The sequence below is a fragment of the Phodopus roborovskii genome, unplaced genomic scaffold (assembly GCF_943737965.1).
Source record: "Phodopus roborovskii unplaced genomic scaffold, PHOROB, whole genome shotgun sequence".
In the NCBI taxonomy this organism is placed as follows: Eukaryota; Metazoa; Chordata; class Mammalia; order Rodentia; family Cricetidae; genus Phodopus; species Phodopus roborovskii.
Window position 1 is genome coordinate 2291747 of NW_026126588.1, and position 19035 is coordinate 2310781.

At 50.1% G+C, this 19035-nt stretch overlaps 1 protein-coding gene across 1 annotated transcript; it reads left to right on the forward strand.

Annotated features, from left to right (window-relative positions):
- Positions 1–1427: 1427 nt before the first annotated feature.
- Cnpy3 (canopy FGF signaling regulator 3) lies at positions 1428–15718 on the forward strand. Its single transcript, XM_051204336.1, has 6 exons — positions 1428–1744; positions 6339–6462; positions 10094–10190; positions 13862–13984; positions 14390–14507; positions 14724–15718. The coding sequence occupies exons 1-6, from the start codon at positions 1597–1599 to the stop codon at positions 14936–14938; spliced, it is 825 nt and encodes a 274-aa protein (XP_051060293.1). The 5' UTR covers positions 1428–1596; the 3' UTR covers positions 14939–15718.
- Positions 15719–19035: the final 3317 nt, after the last annotated feature.

Here is a 19035-nt window from a genome sequence, read left to right on the forward strand (position 1 = left end):
CAGGAACGCCAGCCAGAAGCCGAGGATCTGGAGACACAAAGACCATCAAGCATGCCCAGGTGCCCTCAAACCAACCATCTGTGCCTCCAGAGTGAATGTAAAGGTCTGAGAGGCGTCAGACAGTTCCATACAGCCTGGACTCCCAGGGTGTGGCAGCACCCCGGCTTTTTCTCCCCCCAGAGATGGTTAATGTCCCCTAAGTCAGCTGGAAGCAGTCTCGACTTAGTGCCCTGTATTCCTGCCCTATCTGACCCCCCGTTTAATCTCCCACCTTTTAATAATAAAAAGAGGTGGGATTGTTGGTACCCTGGCTTCTCTCTCCTCAGGGCCTGGGGCAACCTGGCCCTGTTCCTGCTCTGAACTCCTCTCCTCCTCTTGCTCCGTGGTTTCTTCCCAGCCTGCCACTCTACACCAGCCCTCTCCTGGGCCTGGGCCTTCTCCTTTGGGAACCTTTCCTGGTCTCTCTCCCTGCCCTGGGGTTGCTCTTCTCCCGACTACCTTCCCTCGCCCCGGAATCCATCTTTGACAGGTGACTGACAGCTGTCAAAGGTTGCATGGCTGCATCGTGCCTGTGTTAGGTTCCTGCATAAGGGCTCTGCATTTAGAAACCAGCACGGCTGTGTCGAGCATGCGTTAGGTGGCTGCTTAAGGCCTCTGCATGCAGAAACCACGTGGGGCTGGGGCATCACGGAGCTGGGCCAGCAGCCTCTCCATCACTCCAGTTCCAAGGGCTCCAACTGCTGAGACAGCTCCTGTGCAAGTGACCCTACCCGTTCTCTCTTTTCTTCCATTTCTGCTCCAGACCAGGTAATGCCTACCCCTCCCTGTGCTCGCTCCCTTTCCCAATCAACTCCACGTGGGTGGATCGTGTTTCATTGCCTGAAGCTGCAGCAAATACAAAAACAAAACAAAACATCCAGGACCAACATGGTGGAAGGTGGCAACTGATTCCGGTCATCCCCAACACAAAATAAATAAATATTTTACACACTAAGGGAGAAAGCATGATGCCTGGTGTGGAGGTGGACACCAGAGACAGGTGGATCTCGAGTTTGAGGCCAGCCTGGTCTACAGAGCGAGTGCCAAGGCAGCCAAGGCTACACAGAGAAACCCTGTCTCAAAACACGACAAACCCAAAAACAAAAACTTTGAGAGTCCGCTCCACGTTATCCAGGCTAGAGCGACCAAACCAGTCCATCCAAGGAAAGCCAGGGTTCTACTCCGGAGGACCAAATGCTCCAGCCTCCCCAAAGTCTCCACTAGAAGGCCGAGCGAACGCTATAGGTCGCTGCAGCCACCATCCCCTCTCTGATTGGCCGAGGTGGACAAAAAAAAAAAAAAAAAAGATCGTTTTTTCCCATTCGCTAAAAAGCAAACGCCAAGCGAACCTACTGGCTGAGTCGCGCCCGGCCTAGGTCCCTTTCTAAAGCCGAAAGCCGCCAGCGGCCGGGGAGGAGGGGGCGGTCCAGGGCGCGCTGTTGCCGTGGTTACGCGGAGGCACGTGTGCAGCCCCGGAAGCGGCCGGGGGAAGCGAGTCCGTGCGCGCTGCTGGAGGAAGCGCCCTCGGGTCCGCTCCGCTGTGGGTCCGGCTGGGCCATGGAGTCGATGTCTGAGCTCGCGCCCCGCTGCCTCCTGCTTCCCTTGATGCTGCTGTCGTTGCTGCTCCTGCCTGCCCCGAAGCTGGGCCCGAGCCGCGCCCGGGCGGAGGAGACCGACTGGGTGCGATTGCCCAGCAAATGCGAAGGTGAGGGGGCGGGGCCGCGGGGCGTACCCAGGCCGAGGGGCGGGATGGGGCGGGGCCTGTTGGGCAGGGTCCTGGGGTTCGGGGTCTGGCCGACCCCGCTGTGTGCGTGGCACTGCTAGGTGCTGGGCCTCTCGGATGAGCAGCACGTCCGTGCTCTGGGGCTGGCCGAGGCCGAGCTGCTTATCTAGCCTGGAGGTGGGGGCGGAGGGGAAGCTTCATATAGGTAGGAGGCCTGCTGCGAAATTAAGAGTTAGCCAGGAAAAGGAAAGTGCAGGAAACCCACTCGGCGTAAACCACAGAAACAGGCAAATGAAGGGGCCGGAGGGCGAGTTTGAGGAACTGAAAAGGTCCCTTTGACTCAGAAAAGGAACCTGAAACAAGCCCTGTCGTGCCTCTCTGCGACCTAATGTATGTGTGTGGTTTTTTGCTTCTTGAGGACAGGGACTTAGTTGCAAATGGTTATTGGCAAACAAACAAACAAGCTTTTGGGATATATACGGTTATATGTGTGTGGGGAGAGGAGGTTCAGAGAGTCAAGAGGTCACTTTGGGGGAAGCACAGAGCCCAGGACAGGTGAAGGAGGAAGATTTTATAAATTTACAAGACTCGGGACCCCGGAGACACTGGAGTGGAGGCGGGAATTTAGCTGTTCAGAATCGGAGACCTCTCTTTTGTCCTGCTCTTAACTTCCTGTTTTCCTCTCAGACCTTTTCAGTCATCCGCTCCCTAGCTTGAAGCATCCCCCCCAAAGTATTCTGGAAATCCATTTTTATGCTAATGCAAAGCCTGCACCAAGCCAGATGTTCCCTAAGCACTGGGAAGTGGGGCGGCCGGTTTGAGTCATGTAATCCTTCCATTTGAGCAGTTAAAAGTGAGACTGGGGGCAGGGACATGGCTCAGTGGGAAACATGATTGCCACACATGTGTGAGAAGCTGAGTTCAGATCCCCAAGACAAATGTAAAAAGCCGGATGGTGCAATGTGTACCTCTAATCCCGGCACTGGGAGGCATACACAGGGCGACCCTAGGAGCCCATTTGTCATGCTCCAGGTTCAAGTGAGAAACCTTGTCTGAAAAACAGCAAGGTGCAGAACAGTATCAGAAAGCACCTCTGGCCCCCATGTTCATACCCACATATGCATGCACACACACACTATAAAAACACAGGGTCTTTTTGTTGTTGTTTTTGTTTTTTTTTTTTTTAATCGAGTCTCTGAATATACAGGATTTTTGCTTGTTTCTATTTTTTTTCAAGATAGGATTTCTCTGTGTAGCCTTGGCAATCGCAGAGTTCTCTGTGGAGACTAAGCTGGCCTCGAACTCATAGAGATCCTCCTGCCTCTGCCTCTGCTGGGATTAAAGTTGTGCATCGGCCTCTCCCCCAGCAAAAGTTTTTTTGTTTTGTTTTTGTTTTTGTTTTTGTTTTTCAAGACAGGGTTTCTTTGTGTAGCTTTGTTGGCCAGGCTGGCCTCAAAGTCACAGAGATCCACCTGCCTCTGCCTCCTGAGTGCTGGGATCAAAGGTGTGCACCACCACTGCCTGGATTTTCTTTTCTTTAGTTTAAAAGTTTTGTTTTTTAAGTAGACTGTCTAGTGATACTTGACCACACTGGAAAGGTATCTGGTAAAGGATCTCTCCTGAGCAGTCTGTGGTGGCGCATGCCTTTAATCCCAGCACTCAGGAGGCAGAGGCAGGTGGATCTCTGTGAGTTTGAGGCCAGCCTGGTCTACACGGTGAGTTCCAGGACAGGCTCCAAAGCCACAGAGAAACCCTACCTTGGTGGGGAAGGAAGGGGGTCTCTCCTGTGCCAGGCTGCTTTCCTATCTACTTCCCTCTAGTCTTGGGACTTTTGGGTTTTTTGTTTGTTTTGTTTTTTGAGACAGGGTTTCTCTGTATTGCTTTGGAGTGCTGGGATTAAAGATGTTCGACACCGATATCCAGCTGTCATGGGGCTTTTGTTTCATCTTTTATTATCCACAGCCGAAGAAGCTCATTTCTTTTTCTTAGGAGATCTTCATAGACTCAGAAGCATAGAGTTGGCATGATCTTAGAGATCATGCAAGCCTAACAAAGGAATTTTCAGAGTGGTTTGGCAAAATTTGACCCTTAGGTACCTCTTAATACTCTATTCATTCATGTTTATTATTATTGCATCTTTGTTATTAATTGACGACTGTTATCTGGCTCACAGAGTCTGCCTTCGGGCTTAGAAGTCTTTAGTGGAACAGGCCTCAACACAGAAGGAGAGCCTGCCCAGAAAAAGTGGGTGGCTCTCCCTGAGGGTCTTGGGTCTGTTCCCTGAGATTCCCTCAAGTCTGGCTCTGAGGGGGCTCCTCCCCGGGTGGTCTTGGGAAGAAGTGACATTTGGAAGAAAGCTGGTGTACTTGATGGGTATAAGAGAAAGAATGCTGGGAGCCTTCATGTTTCCCCCTTCCAGAATACCACGTGCGGTGGCTGTGGGAGAATGGAGCAGAGGGCTCAGGACAATGAGAGTTTGCAAGGGGCTCAGAACAGGTGTGGGAGGGAGCCCAGATGGTCCAGGATGGAGAAGCAGAGAGGTCATTGGTACATTGGAGACTCTGAGATCACCAGCTTGTAATTGGGACTTTTGTGTTCCCTGTTCTCCAGGCATCAATTAGTGTACTTGTTACATAAAATTCCACCAAACAAACTGGGGTAGTGTTGACATTATCGCGTGCGTGCGTTCGTGCGTGCGTGTGCATTAAATTCCAGTCTTGGTGATAAAACAGTGCACATAGCCAGGCATTGGTGGCGCATGCCTTTAATGCCAGCACTCAGGAGGCAGAGGAGGCAGAGGCAGGGGGATCTCTGTGAGTTCTCCAGACCAGCCTGGTCTACAGAGCGAGTTCCAGGACAGGCTCCAAAGCTGTCTTGAAAAAAACTTTAAACAAAAACAAAACAAAACCCCAAAAAACAGTGCTGATACCACTTAACCAGCAGACAAAATTCCACTCAGAGGATCCCACATGAACTCCATCAGCAGTAATTAGCAAGCATCCAATATATACAGGGTACCAGACTCGGCAGCTCGGAAGCTCCTGTGACTGTGTGTAACTTTGAAGGCACCGGATGTCTAAGCTGGGTCTTACAGCAATCATAGCTATGTGTCTTACCGAGAGGCCTAGTTCAGAACATTCTTGGGAAGCAGACTTACTGGTGTGTCAGGAGACTGGGTCATAGGTCATAGAAGCCTCTAAGGGGCATTAACCCCTTTCCCAGGGACGAGGGAGCATCACACGAGGGAGCATCACACGCTGAAGGCGGTGGCTGCTGAGGGTGGTGGCCACCTGGTTAATTGTTAAAACCCTTTGCTCTTTCACAGTGAGCATAGAAGGTGGGGCCTTGTTTTCTGTGTCCCCGTCCCCAGTGCTCCCTGTCCCCAGGGCTCAGCACACAGCAGTTGCTTAATAACTGCTTGAGCAGGGTAGGAATAAGAAAATACAAGCACACAAACATAGGCCTCTCTGGAGCAGAGTAACTTGGCAGCCAGAGAGAACTGGGGTCACCGGAAATAAAGAAGGTGCCTATTCATTTCCTGAGTACCATAATTGTTGTATGGTTATACAGAGGTCCATGTATAGTGTATAGTTATTTATAATGTTTAACTGTTAAGATGGTTATTAAATATTAGGTACGGAAGGGCAGACCATTAGCAGTTGTGAATGTGAATAGAAGAAGGAAGTTTTTCATTCTATTCAGGCATAATGTACATGAATATTTTTTAAAAGATTTATTTATTTATAATGTATAGTGTTCTGTCTGCATGTGTCACTGCAGACCAGCAGAGGGCACCAGATCTCATTACAGATGGTTGTGAGTCATCATGTGGTTGCTGGGAATTGAACTCAGGACCTTTGGGAAGAACAGCCATTGTTCTTAACTGCTGAGCCATCTCTCCAGCCCCATGCATGAATATTTTATTTTAAATTTTGTTTAATTTATTTATTTGCTGGGTGGATGGGGGCAGACAGATACCGCAGTGTTCCTACAGAGCTCAGAGGACAGTTTATGTGAGTCTGTGGGTCTGAGGACAGAACTCAGCTCACCAGGGTTGGTAGTGACCCCTTTACCTGCTGAGCCACATTTCCAGCCCCATATACTGTTTATTTTTTGAGATACAAGTCTCACGTGTAGCTCTGGCTGTTCTGGAATTTGTTATGTACAGAAGGCTGGTCTTGAACTCACAGAGATCCTGATGCCACTGTTTCCTGAGTGCTGGGATTAAAGGTGTGAGCCACCAAGTCTGACTATGTCTTGAGATTTTTCCTTGTTGCCTGTGTCCCAGGCTGGTCTTGAATTTACAGTCCTCCTGCCTCAGCTTCCCAAATAGTTCAGATTAGAGACATTAGCCATTGTGCTTTCTTTCTTTTTGTAAAGTGATGGCAGTTAAGCTATATAGACGAGGCCGGGAATGGATATGCAAAAATGAACTCTATCTGTGGCCTGGAACTAATCTCCAAACAATACTGGTTTGATCTGGATTGGGAAGGGACCCCCCGGGTTTGTTTGGCTACATGCTGGCCTCCCAGAAGTCCTGTGCACTCAGTGGGCTGCCCATGTTTCCCTTCTCCAGTGTGCAAGTATGTGGCAGTGGAGTTGAAGTCAGCTTTTGAAGAAACGGGGAAGACTAAGGAAGTGATCGGTACAGGCTATGGCACTCTGGACCGGAAGGCCTCCGGAGTCAAGTACACCAAGTCGTAAGTCAATGGAACTTGGTGCCTGGCCTGCTTCTGATTTGGTTTTGTATGGTAGGGTTTGGGGATGAAGGCTGAATAAGGAATGAAGCTGTGGGTCCTGTTTTCCTTCTGTCCAGGCAGACTTTGGTCACAATAATGGACTCAACTTTGTCCACTGACTCTGCCACTAAAGGTTATGTGACCTTCATAAATCCTTTCTCTGTGCCTCAGATTCCTCCTCTGGAAAAGTAAGACTATGACCAGGCGAATCCCTGGTGAATCCCTGAAGCCACAAGGTCTCACCGCCAGTGTAATTTATAAAAAATATTTCTGGGCAGTAAGGACACACATCTTTAATCCCAGTGTGTGGGAGGCAGGGGCAGGTGGATCTCTGAGTTCAAGGCCAGCCTGGTCAATAGATCTAGTTCCAGGACAGCCAGGGCTACAAAGAGAAACCCTGTCTCAAAAAAATGAAATAAAACAAGCAAGCAAACAATTGCTAACATGAGATTACCAAAGTTTTCTTTTTAATTAGCTATTTTTGGGGCAGGGTTTCTCTGTGCAGCCCTGGCCGTCCTGGAATTCACTGTGAAGACCAGGTTGACCTTGAACTCACAGAGTTCTGCCTGCCTCTACCTTCTCAGTGCTGGGATGAAAGGTGGGCATCAGATGGATTACCAGATTTTGATTTTGTCAGATAAAAATATAAAAAACAACATCAGTTAAGATCATCTTTCCAAAATGACATGAGGGGGACTGGAGAGATGGCTTAGCGGTTAAAAGCACTTGTTTCTCTTTCAGAGGTCCAGGGTTCAATTCCTAGCCCCACATAACAGTGTACAGCCATATATAACTCTAGTTCCAGGGCTCCGACGCCCTCCTCTGGTCTGTTTGGATACTGCAAGCACAGTACAGAACACAGACAGACATACACATAACATAAAAGTTGAAAGGATTAAAGAAGCTGGGTGGTGATGCTTTGTAGATCAAGCTAGTCTTAAATTCACAGAGATCCACCTGCCTCTACCTCCCGAGTGCTGGGATAAAGGTGTTCACCATCATCGCCTGATAGCAACACCTAAATTATAAAACAATTTTTTTAATTAAAAAAAGACATGCTTTGCTATCAGAATGATGCGTGTCTAGTTACAGTGGACACACCATAGTCCCTGCACTTGAAGAAGGTGGAGCTGGAAGATTATTGCACGTTTGAGGCCTCCCAGACCTAACCCTAAGAGTTCTAGGCCATCCAGAGCTACATAGAGGTAGAACACAAGTCTAGGCAAACAAAAAGATACATGTTGGGCATGGCATCTCAAACCAGTCATCCCAGCAGCTGAGAGGGAGGATGATGACAAGTTTTAATTTCCCACCCTACTTGGGCATGATGGCTAATATTAATTCCAACCTGACAGACTCTGAATCCCATGGGGGATGGGCCCCTGGCTGTGTCTGTGAAGGGTTATCTAGATTAAGGTTAGCCTCTGAGAATGCCTATAGAGATTTAGCATGACAACAGACCATTAATCCATTAATTATATAGCAAGACTTTTGTTGTTGCTTTGTTGTTAAACAAGACATCGAGACAGGGTTTCTCTGTGTAGCCCTGGCTATCCTGGAACTCGCTCTGGACCAGTCTTGCCAAGAATTCATAGGGATCTGCCTGTCTCTGCCTCCCAAGTGCTGGGATCAAAGGTGTGCACCACACCTGGCCATGTTTTCAGTTTTAAATGAGTGAATTATTAAGTATACAGCAAGCCAAAGTAAAAGAATAAATAGCAGATAGGTGGATGGCTAGGAAGAAGGAAGGATGGACAGGCAGCATTAAATGAGGTGTCAGAACACCCAGAAGAAACTGATTGGGGAAGCCTTGTAAAGCAGCCAGTTAGAGTTCTACGTTAGAAATCCCTACGGACTAGTGTCCGCTCAAGCAAGACTTCAAGCAGAAGAACAGCAATGGAGGTAAAAATCAGATCAAGCTCTCACCAGCATCCACCAGAAACTAGGGAGTTGAGACAGTCAACTAGGGTTTCCAGTTGAGCTTTCTGTCCATGGATAAGCCAGTCACGGCTGAACACCTGACTTCTCTTTCCTATGCCAGGCATTTGTCCTGGGATAAGCGGTGATAGACCTGTTGGAAATCGTTTACCTTCTGTCTGGGCTCAAGGGCACAGGATTCAGAACCAGCCAGGAGATGAGTCTCTCTGCATGCCCATTTTACTGTTTTCCCTGCCACAGAGTGGGGACCAGCCCATCCCTAGACAAGAAGCCAAAAGGGGGCGTGCAGCACGTGGGACATCCCTACTTCCAGAGTTAGCTTTTCAGTGAGCTCAGACAACACATGGTGGTCCATGACATACATTTCACCGTGATTGGCACTCATATTGATGTCTATAGACTATTGATCCTTTTGCTTTGTCTGGTACATGTTGGTTTACTTAAAAAGAAAAAAAAAATTGCAACGGCCAGGTAGGCAAACCTTCCAACCAGATGAGTAACCCTTCCAACCAGATAGATAAGCCTTTCAACCAGATGGATAAGCCTTCTAACCAGACAGGTAAGCTTTGCCACGCTCAGCATATACAGCTCTGCCAGATCCCAAAGGAGACGATGAAGTCATGATTTCATGTGCAGACAAATGACTTGAAAGATGCAGTGGCACATCCCTTTACTCCCGGCATCTGGGAGGCAGAGGCAGGTGAATCCCTGAGTTCAACACCAGCCTGGTCTGCGTGGCGAGTTCTAATCCAGCCAGGGCTGCATAGTGAGACCCTGTCTCCAAAAAATAAAGAGGAAGCCCTGTTCATGATAACTAATAGTGAAAAATTAAAAGTACTATTTAAAAGAAGGCGGCACGCTTTGCTTTACAGGAAAACACTGGGAACGGCAGAGCACTTGTCTGTCCATGCAGAGCACTTGTCTGTCCATCGTGCATGATGCCCTGGGTTTGATGCCAGGACCACAGATACCTTTAAAAAGTTGGGGTGGGCTCCAGCAATTAGGAGACTGGTGCATCTCTGTGAGTTTGAAACCAGCCTCAGCTACAGAGCAAATTCCAGGGCTGCCAGGGCTACACAGAGAGACCCTTTCTCAAAAAAATAAAAGAAAAAAATAAGTGGGAGGTGGAAGGGCGTCGGGGAAGCAGTTAGGGATACTACTGCTCTTCTAGAGTCTTCTAGAGGACCTGGGTTCAATTCAGACAGCACACCACACACACACACACACACACACACACACACACACACACACACACACACACACACTTTATAACAGCTCTGGCTCTCTGCCTGTCTTGGAATTCACCGCCCAGCAGAAGTAGATACTTTTAAAGTAAAAACAAGTAGGTTGGTTTGGGGTGAGACTCAGTGGTGGAGCTCTTGGCTGGCCTGGGCAAGGCACTGGCTTTAATCCAGGTTCTGTAAATGTGCCCTGCCCCCCATTCACACACAGATCCTTCCCTTAGATCTGTTAACCCTTGTCTCTCTGGTCTGTGCATTTCAGAGCCCCCAGGCCAGATGACCTATCTCCCTTCCAGCTCTGCCTTCCCGTTGGTGAGATGTGCAGGCGTTGGGCAGCAGGGCTGGAGGGACTGACCGCTACTCTGTGGGGTTGGGAAGAGAACTTAGCTCCTCTCCTGCTGCTCTCTCGGCAGGGACTTACGGTTAATTGAAGTCACTGAGACCATTTGCAAGAGGCTTCTGGACTACAGCCTGCACAAGGAAAGGACGGGCAGCAACCGATTTGCCAAGGTTGGCTTTATGCTTGTGCCTCATACCCCCTGGAGCTGGGCCCTGTGGGTCTGTGTGTGTGTGTGTCTGTGTGTGTGTGTGGGTGGGTCTGTGTGTGTGTGGGTGTGTGGGTGGGTCTCTGTGTGTGTGTGTGGGTCTGTGTGTGTGTGGGTGGGTCTCTGTGTGATTGTGTGGGTCTGTGTGTGTGTGTCTGTGTGTATGTGTCTGTGTGTGTGTGGGTGGGTCTCTGTGTGTGTGTGGGGGTCTGTGTGGGTCTGTGTGTGTGTGTGTGTGGATGGGTGGGTGGGTCTCTGTGTGTGTGTGTGGATGGGTGGGTGGGTCTCTGTGTGTGTGTGTGTGTGTCTGTGTGTGGGTGGGTGTGTGTAGATGGGTGGGTGGGTCTCTGTGTGTGTGGATGGGTGGGTGGGTCTCTGTGTGTGTGTCTGTGTGTGTGTGTGCACGCGTCCCACACACACCCTCTTTTCTTTCCTCTCTCACATTCTTGGATAGCTGTTTGTATTTCTTGCTGAGAATTGACTCTGCGGTGGCATAAGGTGTATTTATGATGGCCTGGGCTTGTCCCAGGTTACACCTCCATGTCAGGAAGAGGTGGAAATGCCCCGGGCTGGCAACTCACATGGGTATCAGAAACACTACGACTCAGCAAGATTCTCATGGCAGTGTGCCAGGGAGATGCCAGAAGACAGACATGGTGCATTGTAATCCAAGCACTTGCCTCCCAGGTGGAGTTCAAGGCTAGCCTCAGTTACATAGTCAGGTTGAGGCTGGCCTGGGCTACAAGAAATCCTGTTTTAACAATTAAAATAAAAATCAGTGATTGTCAGTTCCTCCCGTGAGTCACCCAGATCGACCCCCCCCCCCAGGCCCCTAGTGGTGCCTGTGTACCCAGGTGCTTTTCCCCGAAGAAGGAAGGAGCTGTAGGTTCTTGTCCCTGTCTTCCATGCCTGCCACATTTTCCTCCTGAGTTTCCTTCTGTCTGAGGATGTCAGGCATAGCCCCTGAGACCCCTTAGTATTTCAAGTAGAAATCTTAGGTTTGTCTAAAACTTACATGGATTTAGTTAGTCCATGATTGTTTTCATAAAAAGTGTTTCAAATTATTTTCCTCTGCCCAAGTGCTGTGTCACATACCTGTTTGTCCCAGAATTTAGGAGGCAGAAAGACCTGAACTTTGAGGTCAGCGTGGCTACACAAGCGACAAAGTACAAAAACCTGGTTGCAAAGTATTAGAAACTTTCTGTTAACCAGCAGAGCATGGGTTATACTAGGTTGTGCAAACCAAAAACTAAAGCCAGGCAAGGGGTGCACATGGGTAATCCCAACACTCAGGAAGCAGAGACAGCTGGATCTCTGAGTTTCTAATCCAGGCAAGGGGGTGCACATGGGTAATCCCAGCACTCAGGAAGCAGAGACAGCTGGATCTCTGAGTTCTAATCCAGGCCAGCCTACACAGCAAATTCTAGACCACATAGGGCCACATAATCAGATTCTGTCTCCAAAAAAAGGGCGGAGGTGGCGAGGTGGGGAACCATGGGAGGCGAAGGCCCTGTGACATGCCTACTGCTTATGTAGCAGAGCTGTGGGGAAAGGTGGATTCCATTTTCCCGTTTTGTTTTTTTTTTTTTTCATGCAGGGTTTTAAGCCAGGGCTTTGCACAAGCCAGGCCAAGGTGTGTGTGTGTGTGTGTGAGAGAGAGAGAGAGAGAGAGAGAGAGATCTCTAGGAAGGGGGAAAGTGGCAGTGGGTAGTGAATTCTCTGGGGACAAGAGCTAGCTGGGAAGCGACTGTAGTTTTTGCACAGCATAAAGAGTGCTCTATGCCTCGCTGTACTCTTCCTATCAAGCACAGACACGGCAAGGAAGAACATGGTGAGTGGGCACAGGGGAGGCCTTCTTACACTGGAACACTCCTTGGAGCTGGAGAGCAGGCTCAGCGGCTCAGAGCACGGACTGCTCTTGCAGAGGACCCAGGTTTGGTTGTGGTGGTTCACAACCATCTGGAACATGGTGGTTCTGTGGGCACCAAACACGCACATGGTGCAGGCAGAACACACACACAATAAAGTTAATGAATCTGATAAAAACATTCTTTTAAAAGTCAGGTGTGGTGGTGCACGCCTTTAATCCCAGCACTCTGGAGACAGAGGCAGGAGGATCTCTGTGAATTCGAGGCCAGCCTGGTCTCCAGGACAGCTACAGTTGTTAACACAAAGAAACCCTGTCTTAAAAAACAAAACACTTAAGAAAAACACTTGCAACCCCTTTTCACCCAATAAATGTTTATGTCACCCTGGGTATATAGGTATTTTGCTTAAGTGTAGACATCATCAGACCGTTCTTAGGCTTAGGGAGATGGCTCAGTGAGTTAAGTGTAAGGACTGAGTTTGGATCCCTAACATCCTTTAAAGCCAGATGTAGTGGGATGTGCTTGTTATCCCAGTGTTCTGCAGCATGAGGGAGGTGGGCACAGAGAATCCACAGAAGCTCATGGCCATTTGCAAGTGGCAAATGAGAGACCTGTCCCAACAGGGTTGAAGGGAAGATTAGCACCCAGGGTTGGGCCTGTCTCCATATGTGCATCCATAAACACACAAAAACTAAAAACAAACAAATGTCAGCTGAGTGCCCGATACTGTAGGACACAGTGTCCTACTGTAGGACAAAGCATCTTTAATGCTTTTCAGAGTTGGTTTATTTTTTGATTTTGTAGTTGTAAGTGCTCAGAGCCTCTGCTCTATGTACATACTTATCCAGCATTGCAGAAGTTTGGAAATCTGTCCTCAAACCAAGTCTGTATCTTTACTAAATGCTTTTTATGAAATTCAGGTCAGGTTTGTATGAAATGCAAATAGCAGCTTTCATTTATCTGTCTGTTTATTGTGAGGCAGTCTCTCTGTTATGTAGCTCTGGCTGACCTGGAACTCATTCTATAGACCAGGCTGGCCTCAAACTCTGAGATCCACCTGCATCTGTCTCCCAGGTGCTGGTATTAAAGGTATGCACCACCACACCCGGCTTGTTTTTATTTTCTTTTTTTAAATTTTGAGACAGGATCTCAACTATATGATCCTGTCTGACCTAGAAGTTAATTGTTTAAATTTTGAGACAGGGTCTCAACTATATAATCCTGTCTGACCTAGAAGTTAATTGTGTAGACCAGGCAGGCTCTGAACTCGCAGAGATCCATCTGTCTCTGTCTCATCTCTGGGATCATAGGATTAAAGGTCTGACCTGCCACTCCCAGCCTTAAACTACAGTTAAAAAAAAAAAAAAAAAAAAAAATCAAACATTTTAGCATAATACAGCCCCAAAATATTTATTTGATCCTATAATGGTGATAGGGAAGTATTTGAAGTATTTTTTCCATAACTAAAACCATTTGTTTGCGTAAGAGTGTCCAGCCGCATGGATGGGATGGAGCCAAGGACATCTTAATTCCTGGGGGGAAAAAATCTAAATTCATAGGCCAGAGAGTGACAGCGGATAGATTTGAGCATACCTCATTGAGGGACAGGTTAGGGGTGGTAGAAGGCCAGCCTGAAAGAGGGAGAGAGGTCAAGGCTAAGAGCGAGAAGCTCTATATGGATGGACATCTTGGACCCAGGTTCTCAAACACCAGAGAGAGGGAGGGAGGTAGAGATTGGGGCTGCGTCCATCCTGGTTACCTCTTCCAGGGCATGTCAGAGACCTTCGAGACCCTGCACAACCTAGTCCACAAAGGGGTCAAGGTGGTGATGGACATCCCCTACGAGCTGTGGAATGAGACCTCTGCCGAGGTAGCCGACCTCAAGAAGCAGGTAAGGGCCCTGCAGCCCGCTGCGCTCGCTCAGTGGGGTGGGTAGGGCTGATCCCACACTGAGGAAGGCTACCAAGAGCCATTCCTTTATTTATCTATCCTTCCTGTCTGTCTGTCCACCTACCCACCCATCCATCCAGCTATTGGAGATAGGTTCTCACTGTGTAGCCCGGCTTACCTGGAACTCACTCTGTAGAACAGGCTGGACTCAAACAGAGACCCACCTGCCCCTGCCTCCAGAGTGCTGGGATTAGAGGCGTGTGCCATTTCTGGCACCTTTTACTTTTGCCTCAGTTTCCTCGGGCCGGCGCGTGGTACCTGCCCGTCTATCTGTGTATGGGCCGTGGTGTAGCCAGGTGCCTGGGAGAGTTGGGGCATTGCCAGTGCCTGGTGCTGTGCTCCACAGTGTGACGTGCTGGTGGAGGAGTATGAAGAGGTGATCGAGGACTGGTACAGGCACCACCAGGAGGAAGACCTGACTGAATTCCTCTGTGCCGACCACGTGCTGAAGGGCAAGGACACCAGTGAGTGATGGCTGGGGCGGCGTCCGCGTTCCCTCAGGGGAGGTGGGTAGCATAGGGTGGGAAAGTCGAGGAGATGAGGTGAGGTGATGGCCTCAGGCACAGGAGCAGGAGGACTGAGCCTGGACGCTCGAGAGGCATCCACTGTCGTCGTCCCTCCTAGCAGCTGCCCCCCCCCCCCAGCAAGCTGGCCTGAGGCCTTTCTGTACCTTCCCTCAGGTTGCCTGGCAGAGCGGTGGTCTGGCAAGAAGGGGGACATCGCCTCCCTAGGAGGGAAGAAATCTAAGAAGAAGCGTGGCAGGGTCAAGGGTTCCAGCAGCGGCAGCAAGCAGAGGAAGGAGCTGGGGAGCCTGGAGGGGGATGCCAGCCCCGAGGAAGAGGAGGGTGTGCAGAAGGCATCCCCCCTCCCACACAGCCCCCCTGATGAGCTGTGAGCCCACCCTAGGGTCCTTGACTCAAGACCCCGACTTGAGGGGGCGAGAGCATGGGCGTGGCTCCAGCGAGGATGGCTGTTGCCCAGCTTCCGGTCTCCTACCTTGACCATGCCCTCTTTCTGCCCTTGAGCAACAGCAAGAAGTGGACTGATCGGGGGTGGAGAGGAGGGGGTGCAGAAGGCAGCTCTTGCTACACAGCCCCCCCCCACGAGCTCCGGGTCCAACCCAGCATCCCCAAGCTGAGACCTCTGACCTTGGAGCTGAAGAGCTTGAGACACAGACGATGACTCGTGCAGTGCCCGGGTTCCCACTTGCCTGTACCCTCTTCAGCAGGGTGGACACAGGCCCAGGGAGGCAGCCAGACCCACCTCTTGCTCCGCCAAGCCTTCTACTCTGCTGGTCAGGTCACGAATTTCCAAACTTCCAGGATGAACTCTACACCATGTGGCATAAGGGGCTGAGCGGCAGAGCTGGAGCCAGTCCAGAGCCTGCAGAGAGGGCACCTCAGCTGACCCCACCTCCACCGCTCGCAAGGACACCGTGTGCTCTGCCCAGCCCCCCTCCCCAGGGCTACCAGAGTAAACACCTTTTGGCCTTTCAGTCGGTCGCTCTTCCTGGGCCCACTTCAGCCTCCAGAGTGAGCCCTTGTTGCTCCTTTCTGCCTGTCTCTCCCAGTCCCGGGCCTGGGTAGGCGACGATGCTGTCACCCTCATTGGAGGCTTGACCTACCAGTTACTAGGAGTAGGAGGAGCAGGTGCTGACTGCTGAGAGCCAGGGCTGGTTTGGGTTAAAGCAGTGGTCCTCCCCCCCCCAACACTGCAACCCTTTAACACAGTTCCTCATGTTCTGCTGACCCCCCCCCCATAAAATTATTTTCGTTGCTACTTCATAACTGTCAATGTGCTACTGTAGAATCTTAGTTTTGGGTTTTTGGAGATAGAGTTTTGTCAAAGGGGTCCCAACCCAAAGACTGAGAACCCTGGGTTAAAGGTAGGGTGTGGTGGGATGAAACCCAGCGTAATGACTGACCTTGTCCTCCCGCTGACCCTCATACCCCAGCTACCTGTGCTACCCAAGGCCCCTCCCACTCTATTCCTGGTGCCTCCTGTGCCCTGTGTCCTGGGCGCCTGGCTGCCCTCCTTCCCTCTACCCCAAGGCTTAGCTGGCCGTTGTGTAAAGAGTGTGCACACCAGTTCCCGACCGTCCTGCCGTGTTCTGGTCTTGCCTGTTCTTGAACCTTGCTCCCTAATTGATCACATTTGGTTTCTCTGAGTTTAGGGGCTGGGGGGGGGGCTGGGGCCCGGGGTTAGTCAGGGAACCCAGCCTCTGGATCATCTGGGTGATGGTCAGTCTCTGACCATCCTGTCATTAACCCGCAGCACTTCCTGTCCCAGAGCATCATTGATCCCAAGAGCAGGATGAAGCAAAGCCCTCTCCGGGTTGACCCAGCGACCCAATCCAGGTCTGGTCCAGGCCTGAGGCATGTGTGTGGGGACTGCCTCTCTTTGACCTTGAGCTCTTGCAGGGATTGTCCCTGCCTCCCAAGGACGGGGTATTGTACCCTCACTGGCCCCTATGCCAGTGCCCACCCTGCAGGCAGGCAGGCATATCTGGCCGTGTCGCTAGGCAAAGGCAGGTCTGGCTGCCCAGACTGGTGTCCCTACACTTTATAGACACCTGTGGTGTTACCTACACTTTGCTGACTTCCCACCCAGCTGCATTAGCTGAAGCTGGAGGTGGGCTGAGTCCCTCATCAGAGATCGTCGGTAAGAGCAGAGTGACCTCAAGTGCTTACAGGGAGGGTGCTCTAGAGACCAGCTGGACTGGACCTGCTACACTCCACGCTTCACTGTGTGTGTGTGTGTGTGTGTGTGTGTGTGTGTGTGTGTGTGTGTGATATGTGCATGCTTGTTTAGTCGACAGGTCTGTCTAGGTAGGACTTGCTAGTCAAGGCTGGCACTGCAGTTGTGTGCCAGCTGTGTTACAACCATGTGCCATGCCCTGCTCTTGCGGAACTCACCAGCAGTTGGAAATAAAGGAGTAGGACTCTAGGGGAGTCAGTGTGTCTGGGGCCTGTCCTCACAAGTGACTTGCTAGACCCTAAGGACTGCCAGTTACCAGTGTGATCCCATCAATTTACTATGGAGCTGGATCAAGCTCAGGGCCTCACCATGCAAGGTGAGTGGTTTCCCCCCTGAGCTACATCATCAGCCCTATTGGTAATTCTACAGGTGACATTTCTCCAGCAGCTTTTAAATCCCTGAGCACTTCCCAGGTCCTTGGGCACGGACCAGCCTGCCCTCCCTCTTAAGTGTTCTTTTCCCTGGGAGGAGGTCTGTGGGAGTAAGGAAGAGGAAAATAAAAATGTGTCCTACACTGCTTAGTTTTTCAGATCCATCCAGCTCGTCCTTTTGTATGCGGATTGCCCTGGCAAGTCATGACTACATAGCAAGACTGTCTAAAACACAAAGTAGGTCTGGCGTGGTGCTACAAAGGGAGGCCCTGGGTCAAAGCCAGAATTGGCTAGGGTTGCTCAGTGGATCAAGGCGCTTACTACCAAGCCTGACCAGTCATTTACCCACCATTGAGGCCTGACCAGTCATTTACCCACCATTGAGGCCTGACCAGTCATTTACCCACCATTGAGGCCTGGCCAGTCATTTACCCACCATTGAGGCCTGGCCAGTCATTTACCCACCATTGAGGCCTGGCCAGTCATTTACCCACCATTGAGTTATTACTACATGTTTCTCCCACCAGTTTATTTTTGTTTTTATTTGTTTTGTTATTTTGAGACAGGGTCTCACATGTCCACCTGCCTCTGTCCCTGAGCACTAGGATTAAAGGTGTGTGTGTGTGGCACCTCTGCATTGCAACAAGTCGTGTGTGTGTGTGTGTGTGTGTGTGTGTGTGTGTGAAGAATGTGTCTTCTAGTGGGGTGTGGTAGTGCATAATCTCAGCATATAGGAGGCAGAGGCAGGAGGATTGCCACAGTTTCAACACCAGTCTGGTTTGTATACAAGATCTTGGCCAGCCAGCTAGCCAGCTACAGAGTGAGACCTTCCTCCCCCTCTCGCCCCCCCCCATCAAAAGAGAGAGAGAAATCTAGTTCTATAGTTAGATCTATCTAATTCCAGCATTTAGGAGACTGAGGCAGGATTGCCTGGAGCTCCAGACCTACACAGTGAGACCCTGTCTCAGAACAGAATTTAAAAAAATCTGGGGCCAGACAGATAGCTCAGTGGTTAAGAACACTGGCTGCTCTTCCAGAGATCCTGAGTTCAATTCCCACCAACCACTTGGTGGTTCACAACCATCTATAATGAGATCTAGTGCCCTCTTCTGGTGTGTAGGTGCACATGCAGACAGAACACTGTATAAATAAATATATAAATAAAGCCTAAAAAAACCGGATGCTGGGTTCAACAACATCCCCTCCCCGACACTAGTAAATAACCTTTCTACCTCCACAAAAATGATTTTACTGCAGAGAGATCCCAGCCTCCTAGAGGTGGTCACACGGGCTTCCCTGCAGAGAGGGTGCACAATGTGCTACCTCCGTTGGGAAGGAAATTCTCGTTTGAGCCGTTGGGAAGGAAATTCTCGTTTGAGCCAGTGTCTCACGCTGTAGTCTAGGCTGGAACTCACTTAGCAAGCTGTTCTCACATTTGTGGAATTCTCCTGCCTCAGCCTCCCAACTCTAGGATTGAAGTCTGAGCCATATTGTCCAGGTGAATTCCTTTTCCTGATTTTTGAAATGTTTTACTTTGTTGCTTGGGCTGGCCTTGAACTCCTGAGCTCACATGACTTCCTGCCATAGCTTCCTGAGTAGCTGAGACTCTACAGGTGTATGCAGGGACCCATGAATACAGTCATCTAAGCTGTGTATAGTGGTTCATGCCTATAACCCCAACTACCAGGAAGCTGAGGCAGGAGGCTTGCTTTCAAAACTAGACTACATAGTACCAGGCCAGCCAGAGCTACAAAATAAGACCCTAAATGGTGCTTCTCAACCTGGGGTCATGACCCCTCTGGAGCTAAAGGACCTTTCACAGGACCACATATCGGATATCCTGCATATCAGATTTTATGATTCA